We start from the raw sequence: 26141 nt of genomic DNA on the forward strand, positions 1-26141 counted from the left end.
AAGAAGAAAAATCTAAGACATTTATAATTCTAATTCTTCTTCCCAGAATAACCACAATTTTTGGTATATTATTCTAATTTTTTTCCATGAGTGTAATATATTTTTTTTTGTTTTTTAAAACAAAAACACAATTATATCCTACATGTCTTTTTTCAGTTATGAACATAGTCTGAATGACTTTCAAGCCTTTAAATATTTTCTGTTCATGGCATTGAAAGGGTGCACAGTTGTAGCACTGTGTGTTTGCCCAAATAAATGCCATGTATTGAGATAAGTCATGTCATGAGGAACATCCTTACCAGCCCATGATTATTTCTTCAAAATTCATAAAGAAGGATAAATTCAGAAAGAACTGGTTTAGTTCAACTGACATGCATTTTTTTTTTAAGCAGGAAAATGCTTTTAAAAAAATAAATATATAAAACAAGTGGCAGCTGAGAGCGGTGGTTCACGCCTATAATCTTAGCACTTTAGGAGGTCATAGCAGGAGGATCGCTTGAGGTCAAGAGTTCGAGACCAGCCTGGCCAACACGGCAAAACCTTGTCTCTACTAAAAATACAAAAATTAGCCAGCCGTGTTGGTGCACAATTGTAATCCTTCCTCCTCGGGAGGCTGAGACTGAGAATCTCTTGAACCTGGGAGACAGAGGTTGCATTGAGCTGAGATTATGCCACTGCACTCCAGCCTGGGCAACAGAGCAAGACCCTGTCTGAAAAAACAAAATAAATGAATAAATAAAATGGCAACCTCATAAGTTAGAAACTTGCCACACTGTTTTTTGAAACACGCTCCCACAGGAGCTCCTTGATCTCCCCTCTGTGCTGCTAACACCACCTTTCTCAGGGGCCATGAGTGTGGCTGGCACTGTTTCTGCTTCTCAGTGTGGCCTCTGCAAGAACCACCACCCAGCATCACCCTGAGCAGAGCGACCACTTTGCTTACAGCATCTCTGCTTTGCTTACAGCATCTCCTCTCCAATGCCGGGGGCAGAGGAGCACTCCTTCTGGGTAGGAAGAAACCCCTCTGCCAGCCGTTACGGCCTCTGTCCAGGGTTAGCCTCCCCCTGTTCTGTTCTGGGAAGCCTGCCCTCCCATCTCTTGGTGGAGATACGGAACCTGGGGGTGGGGTCTGCTCAAGGCAGGTGGGCTCCTGAGATTTACTTAAGGTGGCAGGGGTGGGTAGGGGGGAAACCCAAACTCAGTGTAGTTCAACCTGCGTCTCTCCATGGCCTCCCCGTCCCTCTGAGGGATGCTGCCCAGACCTGCAAGCCAGGCGTTCGAGGCGTCTTCAGGCATTAGGGACATCTTCAGTCTCTCTCTGTGCCTCTCTCTGCCTCTTTCACCAATCAATAGCTTGGCCACAAACCCCTACAACTTTCCCTTCAGAATATTTTCCCGGAGCTGGTGGTGTGATTATCTGGCACGCAGAGTGCTTGGCATGGCTCCTGGCAATACGCATTCCCCACAATTCTGTACCAATTGGCATACACACGTGTGTAGGTGTGCATGTAGATGGATGGATGTTTCCACGCACGACAGCCTTCTCTGGCTGCCCTCCTGCCCCCACTCTTTCTCTACCTGGACTCCAGGTTGGGGTGGGGAGTGGGAGGTTTGTTTTTTTTTCGTTTTGTTTTCTGTTTTTGTTTTTGTTTTTGTTTTGAGATGGAGTTCTGCTCTTTCGCCCAGGCTGGAGTGCAGTGGTACAGTCTCAGCTCACTGCAACCTCAGCCTTCCAGTTTCAAGCGATTCTCCTGCCTCAGCCTCCCGAGTAGCTGGACTACAGGCACCCACCAACATGCCCGGCTACTTTTTGTATTTTTAGCAGAGATGGGGTTTCACCATGTTGGCCAGGCTGGTCTCAAACTCCTGACCTCATCATCTGCACGCCTCGGCCTCCCAAAGTGCTGGGATTACAGGCATGAGCCACTGCACCCAGCCAAGTCTTTTAAGCTATCAATCTGAGTACTCATTCATCTGCTTAGACCTTTCAGTGGCTTCCTGTCATCCCCAGGGACAAGTCTCGAATTGCTCACACACCTTACAAGGTCCTCTCGATCTGTTCCCACCACCTCTCCAGGGTCACCTCTCCATTTTCCTCCAATGCTCCTCCCCCACTATGACCTCTGCACACTGGTCTAGACAGCACTGTCCACCATGTAGCCACTAGCCACACACGGGCATTCAGATTTAAATTTAAATTAATTAAAAGTAAATGAAATCAAACATTCAGTTCTTCTGTTGCAATAACCACACTGCATGCTCAGCTACCATCTTGGATAGCACAGATGAAGAACATTCCCAGTGTGATGTTCCCTGGACAGTGCTGCTCCAGACCTAGAGAATACCATTCAATCTCTCCAAAGAAGCATGGTCTCTCCCCTGGTAGTTCTGCCCCTACATCTAGGGAATCTGGGAAGACATCAGTGAATCGTTGTCAACATCAAACCCCATACTATGTTGGTAAGCATCATTCTTCCTAACGAATCTGGCTGGTTTTGTTCCTGAACTGTTTCATCAGTTCTTGGGCGAAAGACTCCAAGTGTAGTAAGTGGAACACCCCTTAGCCTGCCTGATGGCAAATTCCACTTTCTCAGTGTGTGTTTTCTAAAGCAAAGCTCCCTCCACCTATTTAATGCCCCAGTCTGTCCTTGCAGGTGTCCCCATCAGCCTAGGTGCAGGTGCATCACACAGGGTGCTTCATCTTTCTGAATACACCCATGGAGCCCCGTGACCCCCAGAGACTCTCCCCTTGTAAACTCTGCAGCTGCAGCTGGAGCAGCAGGGGCTGGAGGGGTCACTGTCTCCACCATACAGCCTGATGCCCCTCCTTGGAGGCAGTTCCAGAGCCAGGCACAGCTTGGCCCAACACACATGGTCAACCAGACTTTGAGACTTGGAAGGGGGCCAGAAGTTCAGAACCCACCCAACTGGTGCACCCAAAACCTCATGTGACCGGCTCCCTCTTGTTAAGACATGAAAGGCTCTACCCAATATGAAAGGAGGAAAAAGTGATCCAGGAGAGGAAACAAGCCAACAATTGCCATGCATTCATGCCTGGTCAGCAATTAGCACAAGAGAGCTTTCAGTGTCAACGCATGAAGAAGACCCGAGGGGCTGCAGCCAGGAAGGGGGCCCGGGGGTTCTGAAGGTGAGCAAGAAGAAGAAGAGGGAAGGACAAAGGTGGAGGGAGTGGAGTCTGAATCCCACCCCGCCCCCCAGTTTGCTCGAGGCCCACCCTGTTCTTCCCAAACACACTGGCCCACCTTGTAAGCAACTTCCACAGTGAACATTTTCAACACAAAAATATTAATAATGAGGCACCTTCTCAAGGATCTCCTGTGAAACTTGCCTTTGGTTAAGGAATTCCTAGCCCAGGAAAGCAGTGGGAATCCTGCAGTAAGTGGCTTTTTAAGATCAGCTGGCAGGGTCCCAGGAGGCTGCTCCATAATCGATAAGAATTACTAAACATCATTGCAAAGAGTGCAGAGTAATTCCACGGACCAAAGAGAAAAGGAAGATGAAGTTAATTGGCACCAGAAGTAAAGACCAAACCCCAGACTTGCCATAGAGTATTTGCTGACCAGAAGGGCTTGCAGGAAATCTGAAGGAGGCCTGTGGGTTGCAATTATCCATTCTTTGTGGCCTCCGGAGGCCCTGGGTACCTTGGTGATCACAGCGAGAGAGTGGCTCCCATCTGCAGGACATTAACAGCTCCAGTCCATGGGCCTCTGGGAGTCCTGTAGAGACCAAATCACATGCATTATTGGAGGAGACAGCATAAGGGGGTGAGCATGAGGACAAAACTTACAGCTGTACCTTGCAGCTTCTCATTGTAGAACGAGGAGTTCCTAGTACCCAAGGAGCGGCCACCACTGGACCCAGCAGCCAGTGGGGAGATGGCACGGGGAGAAGCTTTGGGAGCCTCCAGTCCACTTGAGCTTTTGTACCTGGAACCACCTTTCTGGAGACGTGGGACAAGCACGGTGGAGATGTCACTGCTGAAAGAGAAGAGCAAGCAGCCAACCTCCTAGTCCTTCCCACCAAATGTTTGCTCCTGCCTGGGAGGTGACCTAATGCTTCCCATGCAGGGATGCAGCTTCTGTTTGCAGTGATATAATGAGATTTCACCACTCCTAAAGCTCCTTAGCCCTGTGCCAGGGGTTGTCATTCTAGATCCCAATTCCCAGGGCCGGCTCCATACCTGTCGTGCCTGGCTGAGAAAAGAGCTTCGCACGAGCATCGCATGGGTGCCTTTGAATTGTACAAGTCTCCTACTTCACACTTGGGCAATGGTCCTCAGACAGAGAATACTTTTGGTTGGGATATGAAGCACCTTTTTTTCCTCTCGTACAGTCCCTGGAGTGGAAGCGCACCATGGAGACTGACTTCATGTATTTGCCAGTTTCCTTCCTGAAGTTGACATAAAGCAGCATTTGGTTTTGATCCAACACAGAAAAACCTCACATCAGTACTGGAGGGAGTGCATGCAATTCATGGTTTAAAATGGAATAAAAACCCCAAATGAGGGTATTTTGGCGGGGGGGCTCTACAGTTGGTGACAAAGGGCTTCACTTTAATGTCTAAGGACCACAGATTACACAAGCGGTGCTAGCTTAGGGGAGGCTGTCTTCTTCACACTGTGCTCCTAAAGTACCTAGACAAGGCATTTCCATTCTATCCCACTGACTCAGGGACAGAAAAGAAAATCATCCTGAAAAACTCACTGACTTTAAGACTTTGCCATGCATACTGGTCACTGCGCAGTTATAGGGTCCAATACCAAATTGTCCTCAATTTCTTCCCCAAATACCAACCCATACAGAATTAAGTGGGCTCTATGATGCTAACACGGTTTGCCTTTACATTCCTCCCAAGGCACTCTCCCGTCATGAAGTGTGGCCGGGCAGTGGGGCTGCAGTAGCCACAGGCTGTCCTTGCTCCTGCCTGCCGAAGCCGCTGGCTGCTGGCTGCCGCTGATCAGCTGGCCCCCAAGGCGATGGCTTAACAAGCCCCAGTAGAAGCGAATGGGAGGGGCTTCTCTCTTCCCTCTGCAAAGAAAATGAAATGGATAGAAATTATATTGGGAAGTCATTCCCGCCCACCCACATCCATCATTACACAGGAATGGGCTGACAAAGGATCATGACCCATGTGAAGGATTATACAGCCAGACCCACGGCCGCCTCTTCCACCGCCCCCCCATGCCACCCAATCATGTGAAGGATTATACAGCCAGACCCATGGCCGCCTCTGCCACCTTCCCCCGTCCCACCCAATCATGTGAAGGATTATACAGCCAGACCCACGGCCACCTCTGCCACCGCCCCCCATCCCACCCAATTTAAGAAATCCCAGTTTGCTTGAACATCATCTGGTTCTCAGACTCCGTATCCCCACACTCTCAGTTCTTCACCCCTAAAATTATAATAACCAGAAATGAATCTGCCAGAAGGCTTTAAGGATTAATCGTTATATCACCTATGAAAATAAACTGAAATTATTTTCTAAAATAAAAATGCTCTAGGAAGGCCGGGGACAGTGGCTCACACATGTAATCCCAGCATTTTGGGAAGCCAAGACGAGTGGATCACCTGAGGTCAGGAGTTTGAGACCAAGACCTGCATAAAACCCCATCTCTACTAAAAATACAAAAATTAGTTGGGTGTAGTGGCAGGTGTCTGTAATCCCAGCTACTCGGGAGGCTGATGCTGAAGAATCACTTGAACCCAGGAGACGGAGGTTGCAGTGATCTGAGATTGTACCACTGCATTCCAGCCTGGGCAACAGAGCGAGACTCTGTCTCAAAAACAAACAAACAAACAAAACCTCTAGGAAGAAAAATTCAAAAATCTCTCTCTCAGACTTTAGGTTAGGGCTAGAATGATAATTTGAATTAGAGTATAATTGACAAAAGGAGAGTTTGTTGTTGTTGTTATTGTTTTTACCTTAATCTGGGTGGGATAAGTTAATAAAATTAAACATATTTAGAGGTAAAGATTATTTTTCTTCATCCTAAAGTGAATGGGAAGACAATAAAATCGTTTAAGCAAAGGGACGACATGATAGGTTTGAATTTTAGAAAGATCAAGAAGGGAGGCGGCCAGGTATAGGGAGAGCTATGCAGTGGGATGGGCACCCTCCACATCATTCCAGGCACACGGATACAGAAATTACTGGAACAGAGAGATGCCTGCCCTCACGGGGCTTACAGTCTAACTGGGGGAGACTGAAAACAAGCAAATTAATGAAGAAAGCATGTACACCAGAGTGCTGGGGAGGAAAATACGCAGCGAGGGGAAGGGGATCTATCGGGTGAGTGGGCACAATTTTAATGATAGTGCTCGTCAGTATCTCAGACCCTTTCCATATAGTTTGAGACTTTTATCAAGTTGTCATCCACGTGTTGGGGCCACCAGCAGTGGATGGAGGAGGGCACTGAAGCAGAAAGAAAAGCAGGGGCTGTAGGTCTCATGGCCATTGTGCTTGGGAGAGCAACAGCCTCAGTAAGAGAGGGACCATGACCTTCAGATCTAAAGCTGACCCCAGTGAACCCCGACGTTTGAAACTCACCTCCCATGCTGTCCCCGTCCACCCGACCTGCACACCTAACTCCCTACAAACCAAAGGTCGTTAGGATGCCCATGGCCCACGGTTCACCTAGGGGTTCTGTCTCAACGTATTGAAGTGGTCAGCTGGCTATTCACTCCAGGACTCATTCCAAAGATGTTTATTGAACATCAGAGGTGCTTGGCACTAGAGTGGGGGAACCAGGGAAAGAAGACACGTTGGAAGAACACATTTAAACCACTGTCCATACTCCAGTGGGGGCACTGGAGGACAGACTAAAATACAATGTCAGTATCAGTGGACACAAGGAAAGAGCAATATACCAATTAAAGTCCAAATTCTTTCTGTCTAAGGCATCCACAGAAGCTTTCGAAAAGAGATGATATTGGATCTGAGGTTGTGAAGAATGAATACGTTTTTCAGGCTGAGAAGAGATGGAAGAGCATTCTAGGCAGAGAGAACAGCAGACGCCAAATCACAGAGGTGGGATAAGCCCAGATTGTCTTAGGATGACCAAGTGGTTCAGGGTGGCCGGAGCATGGGGATGTGGTCAGGAGGAGCAGAGATAAAACTGGAGGAGGATATTGGGACTGGGCTGTTACCTCCTTATAGGCCACAGTAAGGGCCTTTTCCTTTCCTGCAGGTGATGGTGTGCAGGGCATCAGGGTGGAACTGGCACTGAAGGGGGAAGGTGGGTTGGGAGAGACTGTGGGCAGCGATACTGAAAGAAGCCCACTGCAATCATTGATTATCTCACCGTTTCTGTGGGTTAGGAGTCCAGGCATAGCCCAGCTGGGTGTACTGCTTAGGGTCTTACCAGGCTGCAAATGAAGTGTCAACTGGAACAGGGGTCTCATCTCAGGGCTTCACTGGAAGGACTCATGTGCCCATGCTCGTGGTTGTTGGCAGGATTTGGCTCCTCACAGCTGTAAACAGCTTTGCCTTTTCTGCTGGCTGCTGCCTGGGGGCCACCCTCAGCTTCAACAGGCTGAGGCGCAGTTCCAGTCCAGTGATGTGTCCACTTGCTTCCTCAGAGCCAGCAGGCAGAGAGAGACCCAGCAAGACTAGCACTATAGTCTCTATCACATAGTCATATAATCACATACATCCCGTCACCTACCCTGTGTTCTGTTGTTTAGAAGCAAGTCACAGACCCCACTACTGTTTAGAAGCAAGTCACAGAGGGCCACCAAGGAGCACAAGGCCACCTAAAAATCTGCCCTCCAAGGAAGACCATGCTCTTCACTAATGCAGAAGGAGGAGAGGGCAGATGAGTTCTGATCTAGATGCATGGAGTGAAGGCACCTGTGCATCACCAAACAGAAACAGGGGTCCGATTCTCAGCAGCAAGATCAAGGATGGAGAAAGAGATGCAAGAACCAATGGCCCCTGAGTGGCAGGTGAGCAGGAGGGGCTGGATGGGGCCATCCAGGCAAGTGTGTGGTCACAGCCGATATCAGCAAGAGCAGCTGTGTCTCCCTGACCCGGGTCCTTTCCAAACATAAATACAAATTGTTTCCTGCCAAGAACCAGGAGGGAGATTAATCAATAATGCTGCTGAAAAAAGACCACATATTGCATGATTTCATTGATATGAAATATCCAGGAAAGGCAAATCTATAGAGGAAGAAAGTAGAGGGTGGCTCCCTGGGGCTGGGATGGGAATGGAGAGGAGCTGCAAATAGGCACAAGGGATCTTTTCAGGTTGATGAGAAAGTCCTAAATTTAGATGATGGTGATGGATACACAACTCTGTGAATTTACTAAAAATCATTGACATGTACTTAAAACAGACACATTTTATGGTATGTTAATTGCATCTCAATAGAGCGCTGCCTAAAAAATGCTGCTGCCAGATGACACTGCAGGCAACAAGAGTCAAGGGTCAGGGGATCACACAATGGCTGCACAAACAGTGGGGAGCACTTCGCTCACAGTAAGCCCACCCTCCTCCCCAGGAGGCATAAACTCAGGATGGGGCTGGTGCAGCTATGTGGGGGGCACTGGGCAAGACCTTCCAGGCCCCACACTCAGAAAGAGCTGCACCAGACCATGTATCTCCTGGAGAGTGGCAGGTGTAGCCCTTGCCCTTTCACTCATCCAACAAAGCTCCTGAGAACTTGCAGGTCCCAGCCCAGATCCTGTCCCCAAGGTGCTGACGGGCCAGGGTGGATGCACCCACACAGAGAGTGCCTTACAGGACACAATTGCCCCAGTGGAAACTCATCCCGAGCACAGCCAGGGCCCCTGGAAAAGCCAGTAATTCCCAGGACCACGCCAGCCCACAGGAGAGTTTGTTTCATTCTCGGTACCTTGGGTTGTTGTGAGCTGTAAAACTTCCTGTGTTGAAACCATGGTGGACTCAGGGCCAAACAAAAGCTGAGTCCAGCTAGTCCCTAATCAAATATCCAGGAGTCAGAAGCTCCTGAGCCTCCCTTCCTTCTGTCTTCTTTCTGCCTGATATGATTTGGTTGTGTCCTCACCCAAATCTCGTCTTAAATTCCCATGTGTTGTGGGAGGAATCTGGTGGGAGGTAACTGAATCATGGGGGCAAGCTTTCCCATGCTGTCTCGTGATAGTGAATAAGTCTCAAGAGATCCGACAGTTTTGTAAGGGAGAGTTTCCCCACACAAGCTCCCTCTCTTTGCCTGCTGCCATCCATGAAAGACGTGACTTGCTCCTCCTTGCCTTCTACCATGACTGTGAGGCCTCCCCCAGCCACGTGGAACTGTAAGTCCATTAAACCTCTTTCTTTTGTAAATTGCCCAGTCTCAGGTATGTCTTTATCAGCAGCGTGAAAATGAAAAAAAAACTAATACACTGCCTCTGCCTTTGGGTATCAGCACTATATCTTGATGCCAAAGTTCCCCAGGAGAATCAGGTCACCAGGGCTTTGAAATCAGAAACGACTTTCCTCCCAATACTAAAGAAAATGTTTGTGATGAGAGGAAAGTAGGCAAAGAATATTAGTATAGCTCATGGTGATAATAACATATGATATTCATAGAGCTCTCACTATGTCCCAGCTCCACTCTAAGTGTTCTGCACATATATGCAAGAACTTTTGCTGCATTTGCTACTCACACAACCCTAGAAAAAATGTGTGATCCTGTATTACAGATGAGAAAACCAAAGCTGGGAGCCAAACCCCTCCTGACACATCACCCTGGCCCACAAAGCATTTGCCACTCCCGTCTCCCTGCTGCTTGTCCATGACCCCATGTGGAAACGTTTCCCCAGTCATCTGTGTAACATCTCCCAGACCTGCAAACATGCCCAGTAAGTCGCCACAGTCAGCACAGAAAGCACTCCAGTGTAAGCTTTCCTACATAGTAAACGTTTTTTAAAGCACTCACCTCAACTGTTTCTGTGATTAGATAAAAGTCCAAACAAGTTGCAAGGCAAGCTAAAGGTTATTTTACAGCAGCCGCACAACCCAGCTAAGTATTTTAAGTGCAGCCCGGAATTATGAATCCCATCTGTAGCGGGTGGTGGCTTGGGACTGAAGGCAGGTGGATAGAATTACACGCTCTTAGACCTGGAAGGAACCTGGCCTAGCTTGTCCAAGGCCCTAATTAGAGAGATGAGAAACCTGCAGCCCCAAGAAAGGTTGTAACCTGCCCAAGGTGAGTCAGGCAGGTGACAGAGGGCAGAAGAGGGCCCCTTGCCCAAGTTCCGGACATGCTGCTCTATGTCTGATTAACTTGTAGCTGAAGGCGGAGCAGATTCCCAGACACCTGACAAAAGTCGTTTCCAACTAAGAGTTCTATTTAGTCCGTACACGTGACCTGTGTATTTTCTCTCCTGGAATTTGATATCTCGGGAAACCTGCCAAGGACTATTTACCAGAGAGAGTGAGTATGTAAAACGGGAAGAGGAAAATCAGAGCAAGAAGGTGCTGGCAGGCCGTCACAGCCTGTATGGTGTCTCACCATGCACTGGGGTCTGGGCCCCACCACATTTGTGCATGGCCCCGGGCTGCAGTCTACAGTGAATGCACAGCCCAGACCCGGCCCAGCGGGGTGGCCTTACTGAGGAACTCCTGTCTGGCCCCACAGATGCACTTTCTCTTCCCGCACATGCCTCTGAGTGCGAGGCCACACCCACCTCTCTGACCTTCCCCTTGGCTCTTTTTCACATTACTTAATGTTGTTTTAGAAGCAAATTTTCTAAACTCATCAGTCAGTAAACCTATGTCCAGAGTGATATTAACGGCAATTATCATTGTCAAGGCTCCTTAATTTTTTTCTGAAGGATGGCTTAATCTATTACACCATAATGGACCAGGATGGAGGCCACTCATCATTCTGAAGGCTACATGACACTTGCAAAGTCACAATAAAATGTGAGATGAGGGCTTCGTTCTGATTCGCAGCTTGCTTTCCTCATTTGTTCCTTTCTTCATTCATTCCACACTCACCCTCTGGGTGCCTCATAGGTGGTAGGCACCAGGATGAAAATGACCTTGACAGCCCCTGCCCCCAAGGAGCTTACCACCAAATTATAACAGACACTTGTTAGATATGCAGATTCCTGGGCTCCTGTTCAGAGATTCGGATTCAGGAGTCTGTATTATGTAGCACTGCACTCCTGGTGATGGCTGGCGATACACAGACTCTACTGCAAGAAATTCCTTGACACTGCAGGTGATGCTGTCCAAGAAGACAGAAAATGAGGGCCAGACACAGTCAAGAGTACCCGTCTCTGCCTGCAGCAAAGGGAGGAGAGGGAGGCTCCAGGAGGAAGCAGTATTTGAGCATCTTTTAGGAGGAATAAGAGTTTTCTGCATGGGGAAGATGCAAAGTGGGCAAAGGACGGGAGGAAACTGCCCAGAGTGTGGTGGGGAGACCCCACGTGGTCCACAGCTAGAGAGACTAGCCCAGGCCACAAAGGCCAGAACAAGGAAGCAAGAATCCACCACTCAACCTGGGCTTGCCGGCAACAGACGCAAACACCACGCTGCGTCCAGGGGCCAGAGGGATCAGCACTCTTGTCCCCATTTAGTGTCTTCGGTGAGAAGAGGGGGATGACCAGGAAGAGGGGAAGAAAGGACACTTCATTCACAATGGCCCTCCACACGCTGGCTCGCTAGCCCCTTCGTTTTCCTCCCAGGCTGTCTCTTGCTTTCCTGAGTAAATATTCAGAAAATAGAACCATCATAAAGCCATTTCTACCACTAGGTTTATTTAACACAGTCCAGCCCCAAAATGAAAACCCAAGGAGACCGTCAATTCAGCCTCAGCACAGAGCTCAGCAGGGCGTGAGTCGGAGCACGGCCGGGGTCTGGACCTTCCCAGGTCTCCCCGAACTTCCCTCATGTTAATTTATTCCACATACAATCTTCTCCCGGTCCGGAGGGAATCCAGCTTCATGGAGGTCCTCTTAGCTGAAGATTTATCAAACCAGAGTATATGCATGGTATGAACATCAGATCCATTATCTAAGCTGTTGGTTTTGGTCGAAATGTAAAGAAATGATTTAGTATAAAATCCATCACAAAAGCATTTATTAAAAAATCTTTTGCTGCTCTTCATCTACAAACATTTACTACCCTGCATACAAACGTCAGCGGTTCAGCCTAATGTACTTCTTCATTTATTTACTGTTCATTCCTTCTGGATAAAAGCCAAAAGCAATGTCCCCTGTGGGCTGCAGAACAGTGAGGACAAGAGAACCCTTCTCATCACCCTGAGGTCAACCAAGGTCAGCCAAGCCACTTGATTGGAGCCCGCTTGGTAACAACAGTTCACCTCTGAAGGTCAGGCCCTCTTTGGTGAATGCAGTCCTCTTCACACAAAGGCTTTACTTATAGATGGAAGTTAATGAACGTATTACCAGGACTTTCTGGAGGACTTAAATAAAATAAATGTAACGAGGATTTGACAGCCAGAGACCAAAGTATGCCCAATGTGCTTTTGTCCAAATATAGAATGTGCAAAAAAAAAAAAAATTAACCCACTAGTTCCCTGCCTCAGTTCACAGACCCTGAGTGATCTCCAGTGATCTCATCGTGTGTTGACCAAGTTCTCTAAATGAAGCCAGCTACTATGGAATCACAGAATTCTGCAGTGGGGAAGGTTGACTTCGTACATTGGGCACGACTCCCTCCCTTTAAGAGGAGGAAACCGCTAGCACTCCAGAGAATCTGAGCAGGCTGCCCAGGTCACACAGCTGCTTGGTGACAGCAGCGGCCCTGGAACCTTAGATTAGATGTGTGTCATTTGGCCCTGCTAGAGGGGAGCGAGAAGAGATTCCAACAGCAGAGAGAGCAGCCAAAATAAGCAAACAAATACAGGCCATTGAAACTCAGGGGGAGCTTGGATTTCAGGGCCTCAATTGTGAGCATGGAAAACCACATTTCACCTCCAAGTAACCCTCATCTGCTTTCTATCTACACCCGTCACATCATCCCTTACAACGGGGGTTATCGATGCCTTCCTTACGGACCTTGTATTCTAAATTGGCAAAGCAAACATTCAGCTGTTAAAAACACTCTAAAGAAGGCTGGATCACTAACAGCCATTTTCCAACCTGAAGGCAGGCCAGGAGGGCCGTCCAGATGCCTAGGCCCACAGGGACCATGGCTTCAGTATGAATGCACCCCCAGGGCCAGCTTTGGAAAGGCAAGGACAAAATTAACATGAATGGTTGTCTCTCTGCATTTAGGGGTTCTCCCTGCTCTCAACTTGAGCAAACTGCCCAGTGAGCAAACCTCACCTTTCACTGGCGTCTCGGCAACAGGGCGGTGCCCACGCCAGAGTTGTGCCCAAACCAGTCGTAAATGCCTCTTGTATTCATGTGCAGAGCCACAGGGTCCAAGCTATGTCCCTGGCCCAAGAGCTTCGCTGACAGCACCCCTAGACAAGCTGAGGTGGGGGCGCTTGGGCACGGGCTGAAGGCCAGGCTTAGAAGGGAAGAAGGCAAGCACAATGTGCCCATGTCTCAGCGGGTATAAACCCAGAACCCTCCTAACCCCACCAGCCCTCATGTTTCTACCTTCATTTCTTTCCCCCTGCTTCTGATTTTCCTTCTCTTTCTCCAAGCTCTTCCTTACTTAATGAAGACAGTGCTGATGACACTGATAAGAATGGCAATGGTATGGTTACAACCCAGAGCAGGGAAAGCTAACATTTCTAGAGCACTTCACTGGGCTCCTTGCTGTGTTCACATATTCCATCCCTGCAAGGACACTAGGAATCAGATACAATTGTTAATCGCGGTCTTCCTTCTAGCACTTTCCACACCAAACACATCTACATACTTGTTGACTTCCTGGCTGTCTGCCTCCACCACTAGGGCTTTACCTGTCTTGTCCGCTGCCGCCTCCCAGCACCCAATACAGTCAACAAATGCTACTGACGGAGAAAATGAACTCCCATTTTGCAGATGGAAAACTGAGACTCTGAAAAGTTGCAGATCCCGGGTCAACCCAAGCAGGAGATAGGGAATCAGGATAAACTGTGATGAGGTCACGCACGTGTCCCTTCCTTTCCTTCTCTTCAGAACCGGCATGTGTCAGGCCGTCTCCCTATCCTCTCAAAGCCTGTGCTCACTTTCCTTTGCATCAACACACCCTGTTCCAGCTCTGATCCTGCAGCTGGTTCCCACCCCTCCTGATTTATTCTGGATGGAAAGATGACTGGGATTTGGTGCCACCCTGGCCCCACCCCTTTTGGTAGGCGTGACCTCAAGCGGCTCCTGTCCCGCCTCCTCTCAGCACCCTCTGGTTCACGCGTTATTCCTAGCATGAAATACATCTGTATCACTTAAAGAAAGCAAGCTCAATTATTTAACTCTACCAAGATTCAGTTCAAATATAAGAGTTACAGTGTACATCTGAGACTTCGGGGAAATTGATTTTTCTGCTTAAGATCATTTCATAGGGTTTAACATTAAAACCAAATCGGGCGCAAACTGATCTCTTCGTAGTGAGTTTGTTTCCATTTTCTAAAGACCAGCCCAAGCGAGAGTCGCTTTCCCCGCCCGTGCTTGCTGCATGTATTTTACAATCTTCAGAGACTGCAGTGGCCCGCCAAAAGTCATCTTTAAAGCAGCCACTCCGTCTCCCTCACCACAGAGCCACTGGGCCCGGTGTGCCCAGGGACAACCAGAGAGTGGAGAACGGCACTTAGCACTCAGCCGACCTTCTGTCCACCTTTTCAGAATGCCTGCTGGAGCCAAGAGGGTTTAGCTTTTTGTTTTTGTTTTCTATTTCTCAGCCATTTTCAAGTGGTTTCTTTAATTTCCACCTGAGAGTTAAGCGTTGATTGACTGGGGATTTTAAACTGAAACCTCTCACCAGAAAATACCATTGACGGTTCCTGTGAAGGAAAAACATACTTGGAGTTTATCTTGATGTTTACAATTAAGTTAGCTGGTCCTGGTTTCTCTAAGGATGCTAATACTTAATGTAAACTGTTTGTCCTTCAGAGGGGAAAGAACCTGTATAATCACCTGAAGACAAACGGTCTTAACTTTCCAAAAGATGACAGCTTTACAAATGGAAATGATAAGATTTTAAATTAAGAGCGTCTGAGAGTCCGTCAAGGAAAGCAAAAACAAGGCAGGGGATGTGGAGGACATCGACACAAGCCGACGAAGCCCATGTCTAGATTTCCTGCAAAATCACCCCTAAGTGATGTTCAACAGCGGAAAGTATATATGTTAAGGTGCAGGCTAAAGGGTTATCATTATTCCAATAAAAAGGGGAACATGAGACTGTGGGGATTGCTTGGCAGTGGGTTTTACAGATAGAATTCAACCAGAATCACATCCCGCCGTTACTGACGGGGGAAGCTTGGGTGTGACGCCCAGTCTGAGGGATTTCAGTCTCTCAGTGAGAACCATGGTAGCCCCAGCTCCTGGGTGGGCACTGAGGGCTCACAAGGGAAATCCCAGTGTCCAGCACATGTTAAGCATCCAACAAATGGCTGTGATGATTATTTACTGCTGTTACTCTCACGTAAAATGTGCAGCACAGCGGCTGGCATATTGGGGAAAAAAAGGAACAAAGTTGGTCCCCTGTCCTCAGCCTGTCTTCTCCCACATGTCAGATGAAATCTAACAGCCTGTCTTTGCCCGTGAAGGCTTTGGATGATGGGCACAGCGTGGAGGCCTTGACCCTGTGGTCAGTACAGATGGGGCTCAAGAACAAAGCCAGGGGTTACAGGAGACATGAAGGTCCCTGAAATCTCCGCCACAGTCACTCATCTGACCCAGGTGACAGGGATGTGCTTGGAGCTGCCCTCTAGAGCAACAACATTCAATGGAACTTCCTGCAATAAGAAAAATATTCTGTTTGTGCTGAGCACTTGAATGTGGTAACTGCCACTGAGGAAATGGAGGTTTAATCTCATTTTAATTAATTAGCTTACTGGGTTGATTGACAATCAATTAATTGATTCCATGTAAATGGCTACATGTGGCTGATTGATACCGTACTGGACGTCGTAGTTCTAAAACCAGAATGGACTGTTGCCTGGCGCGCTGGCGGGTGAGACCCAGCCCAGGGTGGTCAGAGGATGCATGAAGGCCCCGGGATGTTTCTGTCCTCTGCTCTCCTGTCACCGAGGAGCAGATCTCCACCTCTGGCCTTGACTCCTGCACACAGAGGTTGCTGGGGACAGTGGACTCCCAGGCCCTCCTGCCACATGAACCAGAGGCAGCCTGGCTCAGCACAGTACCGGCTGCTGCCAACCAAAGGGCCTGTCTGGGCCAACACAGGCAAACTGGGAGGAGGGACCTCAGGATGGTCTCCATAGGCCCCAAGAAGATGGACAAAGCTACAGCCAGCCTCGTTCCTAGCCTGCGCAGTTTACCCCCCAAAATTCCCTCTGTGCTTGAAGAAAGGATGTGGCTCCAAAGTACTGGGCCTCGCTGTGGGCTCGGGTGGCAGAGGCGAACCACAGCACCACTGAGACTGCTTCTCCAGGCCCAAAAAACCCTCACATGCAAACACACCCATACATATGCACAGACACACATGTACACACACACATGCACAATACATATATGACATACATGCACACAGATCCCAGGAGAAGGCAAGTCCCTACAGCAGTAGCATAGAGACCAGTACTTATCCTAAGCTTCAACTTCCCCATTTGAAAAATGTAAATTCATTAATAATCATCATCATGCTTACCTAGTCAGGCTATTATGAGCATTAAATAAAATAACAGGACATGGAAAGCGCTGGTGGTTGCTGTGATGGTGTGGAGGACACAACGTTAGGAGCAAAGAAGGAGGAAGTCAGGCTATTATGAGCATTAAATAAAATAAGGGGACGTGGAAAGCGCTGGTGGTTGCTGTGATGGTGTGGAGGACACAACGTTGGGAGTGGAGGAGGAGGAATGGCGAATCCCAGTTGAGCACCCTTTGAAGCCCACCCTAATGGTTCTTCCAACTTTCTCCCTGGGCCTGTTTGTCCTCTGTAAGTTTCCAGCATCTGATATATCACAGGGTCTAATTTAGAGGAAGTTCAGGAAACAACATGAACACTCCTCAGAGGCATGGGGGAGTGGGGAGGAAGGCCACTAGCCATTTGGAGCCTAAAGACCAGAATTTAAGTCTCATGGTGATGACAGTCATCACCAAGTGGACACAGCACTCCGAGCCAGAGGTTGAGTTTATCATGGCCACTTCTGTACTCAGTCCCTGCACTCACACCTGGGGAATGATGGGTGAATGATATCCACGCTCATCAACAACTCTCAACAACCCAATCAGGCAAGACCATTATCTCTGCTCTGAAAAGGAAGAAGTAGAGGCCCACCCAGCTGGCAAGTGGGCTGGTGTGAGTACCCCAGGCTTGTCTGAGCTCCAAGCCCAGACCTCACATCATTACACACCCATCTCTACTTTCTAGGGAGATAATCTTGGAAAAATCATTTGTCATCTCTGAGCCTCCATTTCTGATCTGTAATATGAAAAGGAAATTCTATACCTATTTCCCAGTATCCTTAAAAAGACTTAATGCAGAAGTAATGTGTGCCTGCTCACCAGCTGTTCCAAGTGTACAGCTGAGCACCACTCGAGTCCAAGGGTAACTTACTATTCCAGGTGTCTTGCCCGGTTTCCAATTTCCCAGCCAACCAGAAACCAAGCCCCTAGCAGAACTATGACTACTCACCATCTGAAGAGGAAAATTTCACATCTGCAGAGAGCATGCCCCTTGTTGACAGGCAGCTCTGAGCACTGCTTACCTGGATAAAGCCAAAGAGAAGAGCAGGAGCTGAGACCTGCTCTGTGTGCCTCAGGACGGCCCCTATTCCTAACAACCCAAAGGACATGCACAATTTGCCACTCAGTCATTCACTGGGATATCATTGACTGGGACTCAACTCTGCATCTGGCCAGTACCTGAGGCTCAGACAACCAGAACCTGGCCCTGCCTTCATGGAGCCTCCACTCAAGAAGCTACAGGTAGAAAGCAGGTCCCTGCCGAAAGGGCCCTTCAGCTGAAACTCCTGGAAACCAAAATTTTCAGCTAGGACATCCTCCCCACCCCAAATTCTGAGACTGGCCACACAGTGCTGCCATGACCTGATGTTTGTGTTTCTCCAAAATTCGTATGTAAGAATCCAAACCCCCACAGGTGATGATACTAGGAGGCAGGACCTTTTGGGAAGTGATTAAATCATGAGGGTGGAGCCCTTGTGATTAGGATTAATGTCCTTACAAAAGAAGGCCCAGAGAGCTAGCTAGTCCCATCCATCCACCATGTGAGGCCACAATGACAAGCCAAGGAGCAGGCCCTCAGCAGGCAATGAAGCTGCGGGTGCCTTGAACTTGGACTTCCCAGCTTCCAGAACTGTGAGAAATAAATTTCTGTTGTTTATGAGCCACTCAGTTTATGGTACTTTTTTACAGCAGCAAAATGGACTAAGATTAGGTCAAAGCTCAAAAAAAAAAGTTGAATTTCAAAGGACAACAAATCTAGCACAAGTTAAGATCAACAGTGTGATGAAAAACATAGAGAAGGATTTGGAGAAAATGCAATCACCTCCCACCAGTGGCCCTTGGCAGAAGTCCCTGGCCAGAGCTGAGATGCTCTCACCCTCCCCTGAGGCCACACAGCCCATCCAGGTGCGCTTCCCTGATGCTTAGATGCCCCATCCCTTGCTTGTGGCTCTCAGCACTGGGTGAGCTGGCAGCTCTGACCTGCCCAGCATTGCTCCTCCCAGGAGACCCATGTGCTCTGACACGTCCTGACCATTTCAGAGCCTACAGGAGGGCAGGGGTTGCCCCCTGGTCTTGCAGTCCCTCTGAAGTGTCTCCTCACACAAATTTCCTGTTCCCCTCCTCACTTCCCTGGCTCTCTCTTATCACCTGGGCCAATCTTGCTTACCAAAATTCCTCTTAGGGACAACCTTTACATCTACAGGTTGAACATACTGCTAAGCTGCTTGGGGCAGACAGGTGAGGTCCCTAAAACAGCAGGTTCCAGTGACAAAGGGGCCTTCCTTACATTGAGGCGTGGGCAAGGCAGAGGGGTGGTCTTGGGGGCATCTGCAAGGTTTGGAACGGGGATGGGGCAGAGCAGAACTGCACTGATTACAAAGAGAGTAACCCAAATTCCCAAGGGAAAGCCACTGAAGGAGGAGGAGGGGCAGCTGCATGCATGAGAGTCCAGAGAAGAACCCTCAGGATGGGGTGGCAGGAATGGCTTTGGGGAATACAATGTTGTTTCCCATGAGGTGAGCAAAGCAAGCTCCTGATGAAATCTTCAGTAATATCCATATCATTTATCAACGATTGTATGGTAACAGATTATCCTGAAGATCTTGAGGTGGTAGTAAATGCCTACAAGGAAGAAACAGGGACAAGTCTAGGTACAAGAGCCTCACCATGAAGGAACAGCTGACAAATGGGTACTGCTTCAAATAGCTCATTTACTCAATGGTCTGCCTGTTGTAGGTTCCAGCGTGTCTCCCAGAAAGATGTGTCTAAATTCCAACCCCTAGGATATATAAATGTGACCTTATTTGGAAATAGAGTTTCTGCAGAGTAATCAAAATGAGGTCATATTGCATTAAGGTGGGGCCTAATTCAATGACTGGTGTCCATATAACAAAAGAGAGATTTGAACACAGAAAGAATGCCAAGCAGAGATAGAGGCAGAGATTGCCATGATGTGGCCACAAGCCAAGGAATGCCAGCCACAACAGAAACAGACAGGCATGGAACAGATTTGCCCCTAGAGCCTTCCTAGAGAACTCAGCCCTGCAGAAACCTTGATTACAGACTTTCAACCTCCAGAAATGTGAGACAATACATTTCTGCTATTCTGAGCCATCTTTGTTTGTGCCAATTTGTTACAACAGCCGCAGGAAGCCAATGTACTGCCCCATTAAGCTGTAACCTCAGCCTGGGCTTCTGCCCCCTTCACTTTCACCTTTATAGCATCTGGCCCTTCCCTGGTGTAGGGTAGGTGCTCAGTAAATATTTGTGGAATGGATAAGTATGTGTGCATGAGAGAGAGAAAATATGTGTGATTTTATACAAAAACTCCTCGGGGTTAATAGGTGCTTTTGAAGGCTTTGCAGTGTGGAGTCTGTCTCAAAACTTGTCAGCACAGACCGTCCTTAGGAAAGACCTATGCCCCTCCTTACCAGCTCTCCTGCCCTTTTACTTTTTCTGTCCCTCAGTCTGTCCTTCCTCCTTATCTAGTCACAGTCTATCCCAGAAGCTGAGGAGGGAGGTTAGTCCAGATCCCTTCCTGTTCTTTAGTTTAGGATCCAGAATTCAGTGAATCCTTTAACTTATTAGAGTCTCTCCACTAGCTGAAGCCATGTAATTTAAACTTGTGACTTGAATCATCCTAACAGATAAGGGATCTTTGCAGCCTAAGATAGGCAGAATTTTAAAAACAATACCCAGCAGTCCACATCCCATATAACCCCTCCCCTTTGAGTGTGGGGGGAATTGTGAATACAGTGAGATGTGGAACTGGTGATTATATTACATTATGGGGCAGAGGGGATTTTGCAGATGTGATTACAGTTACTAATCAGTTGATCTTAATACAGACAGATTATCTGAGTGAGAATGATCTAATCAGACAAGGCCTTTAAAAGCAGAGAAATGTCTAAGGCTGGCAGCAGAAGAGGAAGTCAGAGAGGTTACAACTGTGAGTAGGATGGGGGCACCCTTGCTGTCCTGAGGATCGAGGGCCCACATGGCAAGGGATGTAGATGGCATCTAGCAGCTGAGAGCAGCCCCCAGCCAAGAGCCAGCAAGGAAACAGATCTCAGTCCTTTAGCTGCAGGGAGCTGATGGCTGATGACAACTTGGATGGGCTCAGAAGCAGATTCTTCCCCAGAGCCTCAGGATAAGAAATGAGCCACTCCAGTACCTTGATTTTGGCCTCGTGAGACCCCAAGCAAAGGATCCAGCCAAGCTCACCGGACTTGTGACCTACTAAACTGTGAGATAATAAATAGGTGTTATTTGAAGTCACCACATTTGTGGTAATTTGTTAAACAACTATAGAAAAGTAATAGAAAGCCTAATATTATGTAAGAAGATACAGATCTGTTAAAAAAAAACAAAAACAAAAAAAAACAAAAAACAAACAAACAAACAAAAAAACCATTATTCACTGACTCCAGCAAGAGCAACAAGAGAGTTAAGAACAGCTGGAGTGATGTATGCTAAACCCTAAGGCAGAGTAGGCCAAATGCAGCCTGTGGGCCAAATTCAGGCATCGACTGTTCTTGTACAACCCACCAACTAAGAATTGTTAATATGCTTGTAAATGGTTGGAAAAAAATAAAAAAGAAGAACAGTATTTCACAACACATGAAAATTACATGAAATTCAAATTTCAATGCCTATAAATAAAGTTGTATCAGAATACAGCTCATTGATTTACAGATCATCTACAGCTGCTTTCTAGATGCAACTACTCTTTGAGTAGTTGCAAAGAGTAGCATAGCTTGCAAGTCTAAAAAAACTTATTGTCTGGCCCTTCATAAAGAAAGTTTGCCCACCCGTGATCACTAGAACTTTTCAAAGAATCATTGTGGACCCAGATACGCTAGGCAGCAACCAATGGAGGACAGAGCTCTGGGCAGTCTCTGGGTGGACAAGCATGGACAGCAAACTGATTCAGGAGATTTCTCATGTCTTCTTTGCCACATACTGTCAGGTTGTGTGTGTAAATAATTTACACACATGCACTATAACTCCTCTAAGGAAACAACAATAAAAAACTATTTTATGACTTCTAAAAAAATGAACTAATTTTTAGATTAGAAATTATTTTAGAATAAAACCACAGGACCCCCAATATCTGGCACTCTGTAACTTGTGGTCTCTGTGACAGAGAGATTTGACTATCCATGCAGAGCTTTTGGCATCATCTGGTGAGAGCCCAAAAGTCACTTTGGGCAGAAGCCCCAGGAGGTTGAGTGGAAAAGGACAACAACTGAAGGGGTCTCCTCCGAACTCCAAGGGGCCACAGCACCTCTGCGTCCTGACCGCCATGGACTCCCACCCAAGAAACATCTGGGCAGAAAACAAGCAGTTTAAGAACAGAAGATTACGTTGTCATCAAAGAGCACAGTGTTAGCAAAGTCCAGTCTGTCTTTCTTGAAAAGCTTTCTATTTGATCTCTATAATTTGACCATTAACATAGGAATACCAAAATGGAATACTCAGGGGCCAAATCAGGCAGAGAGTTAGGTCAGATGTAATTTTCTTGTGCAATCTGAACAAAAGACATTTTATAACCAAAGCCAAAAAAGGAGAAGAAAAAAATGACATGGGTAAATAGAGAAAAGCACTCACAGAAGTGCTCCCTTCATGCAAAATTTCAGAAGGCTTAGTGACAGCCCTGAGAACCTGTCTGGGGATCATTTTATGGAAAAGCAGTCACAGTGACATCAATTGGAAAAGCAAGAAGAATGTATGTTCTGTCATTTTTAGCGGGAAAATATCTGCTTGATTTTCCTTGTAGCCACTTTGAAGACCTCTCCACTGAGAAGGGAAATTCACATTCTGACAGGTTCCTCCACGATTCCTCCCATCAGTAATAACTTCATCTTCCATCCTCTACCCAGTGACCCACTCAGCACGTGTGTGGGTACTAGGTGTGGAAAGCCTTGGAGCCCTACCTGCCCCATAGCTGGCAGGGCACCCGTGAGCAAGCCACATCATCTCCTTCCCTCAACCTCCCCATCCTCATCTGCACAATGGGAATGATGCCCAGCCTTGCCTTTTCCTTCTAGTATGATCAAGAGTCTATTGAGACTGAAAAAGCAAAGAGAGCTAAACAAATGGAAGCCATTGTTACATTTGTCACTGAGCTTCACAAAATGATGACCAGAACATGCTGGAAAGCACTTCTGTGTGTTTGTGCACAAGAGCACACAGTCTTTCTCCTTCATCTAAAAGGAAAATACATTCACATGAAGCAAAGGGTTGACTGCTCCATGCATAGAGATGAAGCGCATTTTCTAGCCCCCACCACACACCCCCGCCCCTCAAGGAAAATGTGAAGGGCCCTGAATATGTCCCATTCCATTTTTCTGCTGCTGCAAACCAGATAGAGCTCACAAAACAGGAAAACTATATTGACACAATCCCCAACATAGAACAGAGAGAGATTTTGATGGGGAGAGGGGCAGAATGCTGAAACTCCTTCATGCTGAGGGTTTATATCAACCCAGAGTACCTTAAACGCATTCGCTTTGGAAAACACCAGATAAAAAGGAGGGCCGAGCTCCCTACTTTGCAGGGGAACTGGGGGCTTGACCCAGGCCAAGTTCAGGGCTCTCTCCTCTGAAAGAGCAACACAGAATTCTCCTTGGCAAGTGCCACTGTGGGCTTGCCTGAGCTGATATCGTATGAATAGAGATGTTTTAAATGTATTAAACATTGGTCCCTTTTTTAGAAATTACACTGACAGAGCCTTCCTTAAACATTATTTGAATAAAGCCTCATTACTCACAGTCCAGAGAAGTTCATTAGGAGGAGATCGCTTTGGAAAGGAATCGAGGAGCTCGCCTTTCTTCTCAGCAGTGAATTACATTAGCTACTTCCTAGTTGTTTAAATCTTGAAATAAAAGATGTAAACGCTACCATGACATCTTAAGATCATTGCGAAGGCAGGTCGTGCATGCACAAAAATGCCCAGCTGGTCTGCAGATAAAACAGATTGATAATTAGTTGCAAAATGTAACATTTCATCAAGAATATTTTGAATAATCCAATTTATCTTTGTCAGATATGCAGCACATATTTTTCCGGGGAGCAGCTTTGTTCTTTAACATAATATTATAATTTCAGGCTGCTAATGAAGGCGCCCGCCGGCCGGCCCGGCCTTGATGTGCAGCGTAGCGGGGAGCGCGCCGCGGCCCGGGGACCCACGCGCCTGAGCGCGCCGCGCCCCGCTGCCGCCACCTGCCCGGCACAGCGCGGGCTGCGGGACACGGGCCGCGGGCGATCAAAGGGCCGGCGGGCGGCAGGGAGGGCGCCCCTGGCGGGCGGTGCGCGGGCCGCCAGCGGGCGGGGGCTCCTCCGACTCCCGCTTCTAATTAACCGATGGAAACGCGCGCTCCCTGCCCGCGACCACGAAGGCGAAGTCAGGGAGCGGTCGCCGGTGCAGGCTGGGGGTGTGGCTGCTGGGTCGTGGGCTTCCCCGGGGACGCGTCCGAGGTGCACCCTGCGTGGCCTTCCCCGGAATAGCAAAAGAGATGGGGGGGAGCGGGAGAAGAGGGACAAGGGTGGCTTGCAGGACTCGGGAGGAGCTGCAGGTACATCTAGAGCTCCGCGGATCCCAGGAGCCTGGAGACAACTAGGGCCCACGTGCTGGTCGAGCCTTGTTGGGGCACTTTGGTACTTTATATAAGGACGATTGGACACCGATAAGTGAGAGCTGTTTAGCGTTTGTCCGGAGAGCCCCAGCTCCCGGCCCAGGACGGAGCCTCCTCTAAATGCCAGAGCTCCTAAAGGCTCTCCCAGAGACCTGGGTTGAGATGAGCAAAAACGCGCACACTCACATCCTCCGGTGACTCCACATCGCCCAGGTTTCACCAAAGACTGGCCCGGAAGAGGGTGTGACTGGATGGAGGAAAGGTATCGTCACAACTTGGAAAATTCACTCCCCCTTTTTCCAAAAAGGGCATGAAGTTTGGCAAAGCAGACAAAACTCCAGGTGCGAAGAATGTCTTGATACTGTGTGCACACGCTGCACGTGCACAGCGTCTCCTATTTTACATTTACCATTTCAGCTGCGTGTGCACAAACCCCACGCCACTATTATACCCGTGCTGGCCTTGCTTGGTAATATTTGGTATTCTTGAAAACAAATTAAATTCTAGCCCCAAGATTAAAGTTCTTTGTCTCGCAGTTCAGAAATGATCAACGACAAATGGGTGCTGCTCTCCTAACTGCCTGAATTGGAAAAGACAATACTACCTGTGTTCCAAAATCCTTCAGGACAGATGGATGGCCTCTGGGCATCCAGGATACAGCCACTGGTTACCAGGCTACCTGGTAAAAAGGGAACTTGAGTGGATTCAGAAAATTCAGAATACTTTGGAAAATGAATCTGTTCACAAGACCAAATCGCTTGGCTCACTTGAAGACTACCACATAAGCAGGACTTCTCTTTACCGGGTTATTTCTGCTCCTGCAGTCAAGGGCTGCCTTGCCTGTTTTCAAGTACATTACAGTTTCAAGGATCATGGTCAATATATTAGGCTGAGTATATTGACTTGAACCTCCCCCACAACACGTGCAGGTCTTACAATACATTAGGAACTTAATTCAGCCTGAAGTGGGTGTGCTCTTGACATGGATCCTGATGGACCAAGCTGCTCCTTCTTACTTTGACTTCTTCTAGGGTAGTGTTGCAAGCCTTCTACCTTGTGCAGACTTGAAGGTAAGTCTAACATGATCTCTTTTTCAAGCCAGCTTTTACTGGGTAAACTCTGACCGTGTTTGTTTTTTCTGAGCCTCCTAACCTGCTAATGGTCCCCATGAATTTCTCATTTTCTTCTGTCCTCCCTTCCCCATGGGCTATCTGGACCTCTGGAGCTGTAGACCTCCCAGTAACCCTAAAGATTGGCCAGGAGGCCAGTATGCCCTCAGGCTCCCAACCTCTCCCCACTTGCCCTGAGCAGCCACTATTCGCTTCCTTGCCCTGCAAGGGACTCCTCTGAGTACCCAGGAGGATAAGGGAACAAGCATCTCCTGGTCATTGACATTCTGTGCTGGCTCCTGGAAGTAGCTGATACTCAGCCCCTCTGCCGGATGCTCTTCCTGGCACACAGGCCCTTGGTGACCTAGCCAGGCCCCATGGCTAGATGCACGCATTCTTCAGAAGTCAACCATCCTGAGCTTCTTTGAAGAAGACCATCAGAAACACTGGGAAAACCCACTCACTTTATCTCAGGGCTGTTCATGTCAGCCATTTCTTCTCCAAGAGTCAAGAGCTACTTTAACAAACCCATGAGAGGGTGGCCCTGTAGCCCTGTCCCTGTCTTCAGAGCAAGGCAGGGACCCTGAGATGTCCCCCCCGCCCCCGCACCCTCCTCTGTCAAGCATGCAGACCCTCGCTGCAGCAA

The 26141-nt window shown here is 48.1% G+C and overlaps 1 protein-coding gene across 1 annotated transcript in view; it reads right to left on the reverse strand.

Annotated features, from left to right (window-relative positions):
* Positions 1-1863: 1863 nt before the first annotated feature.
* The window catches only part of LOC116269535 (translation initiation factor IF-2-like), a 163911-nt gene continuing 139633 nt past the window's right edge, over positions 1864-26141 (reverse strand). The window contains exons 4-6 of the mRNA XM_031652711.1: positions 4851-5048; positions 3817-4410; positions 1864-3737 (exon numbers count right to left, since the gene is read on the reverse strand). Coding sequence (XP_031508571.1) covers positions 4272-4410; positions 4851-5048 — 337 coding nt within the window. The 3' untranslated portion in view covers positions 1864-3737; positions 3817-4271. The remainder of the gene's footprint in view (positions 3738-3816; positions 4411-4850; positions 5049-26141) is intronic.

This window comes from Papio anubis, chromosome 11 (genome assembly GCF_008728515.1).
Source record: "Papio anubis isolate 15944 chromosome 11, Panubis1.0, whole genome shotgun sequence".
Taxonomy (NCBI): Eukaryota; Metazoa; Chordata; class Mammalia; order Primates; family Cercopithecidae; genus Papio; species Papio anubis.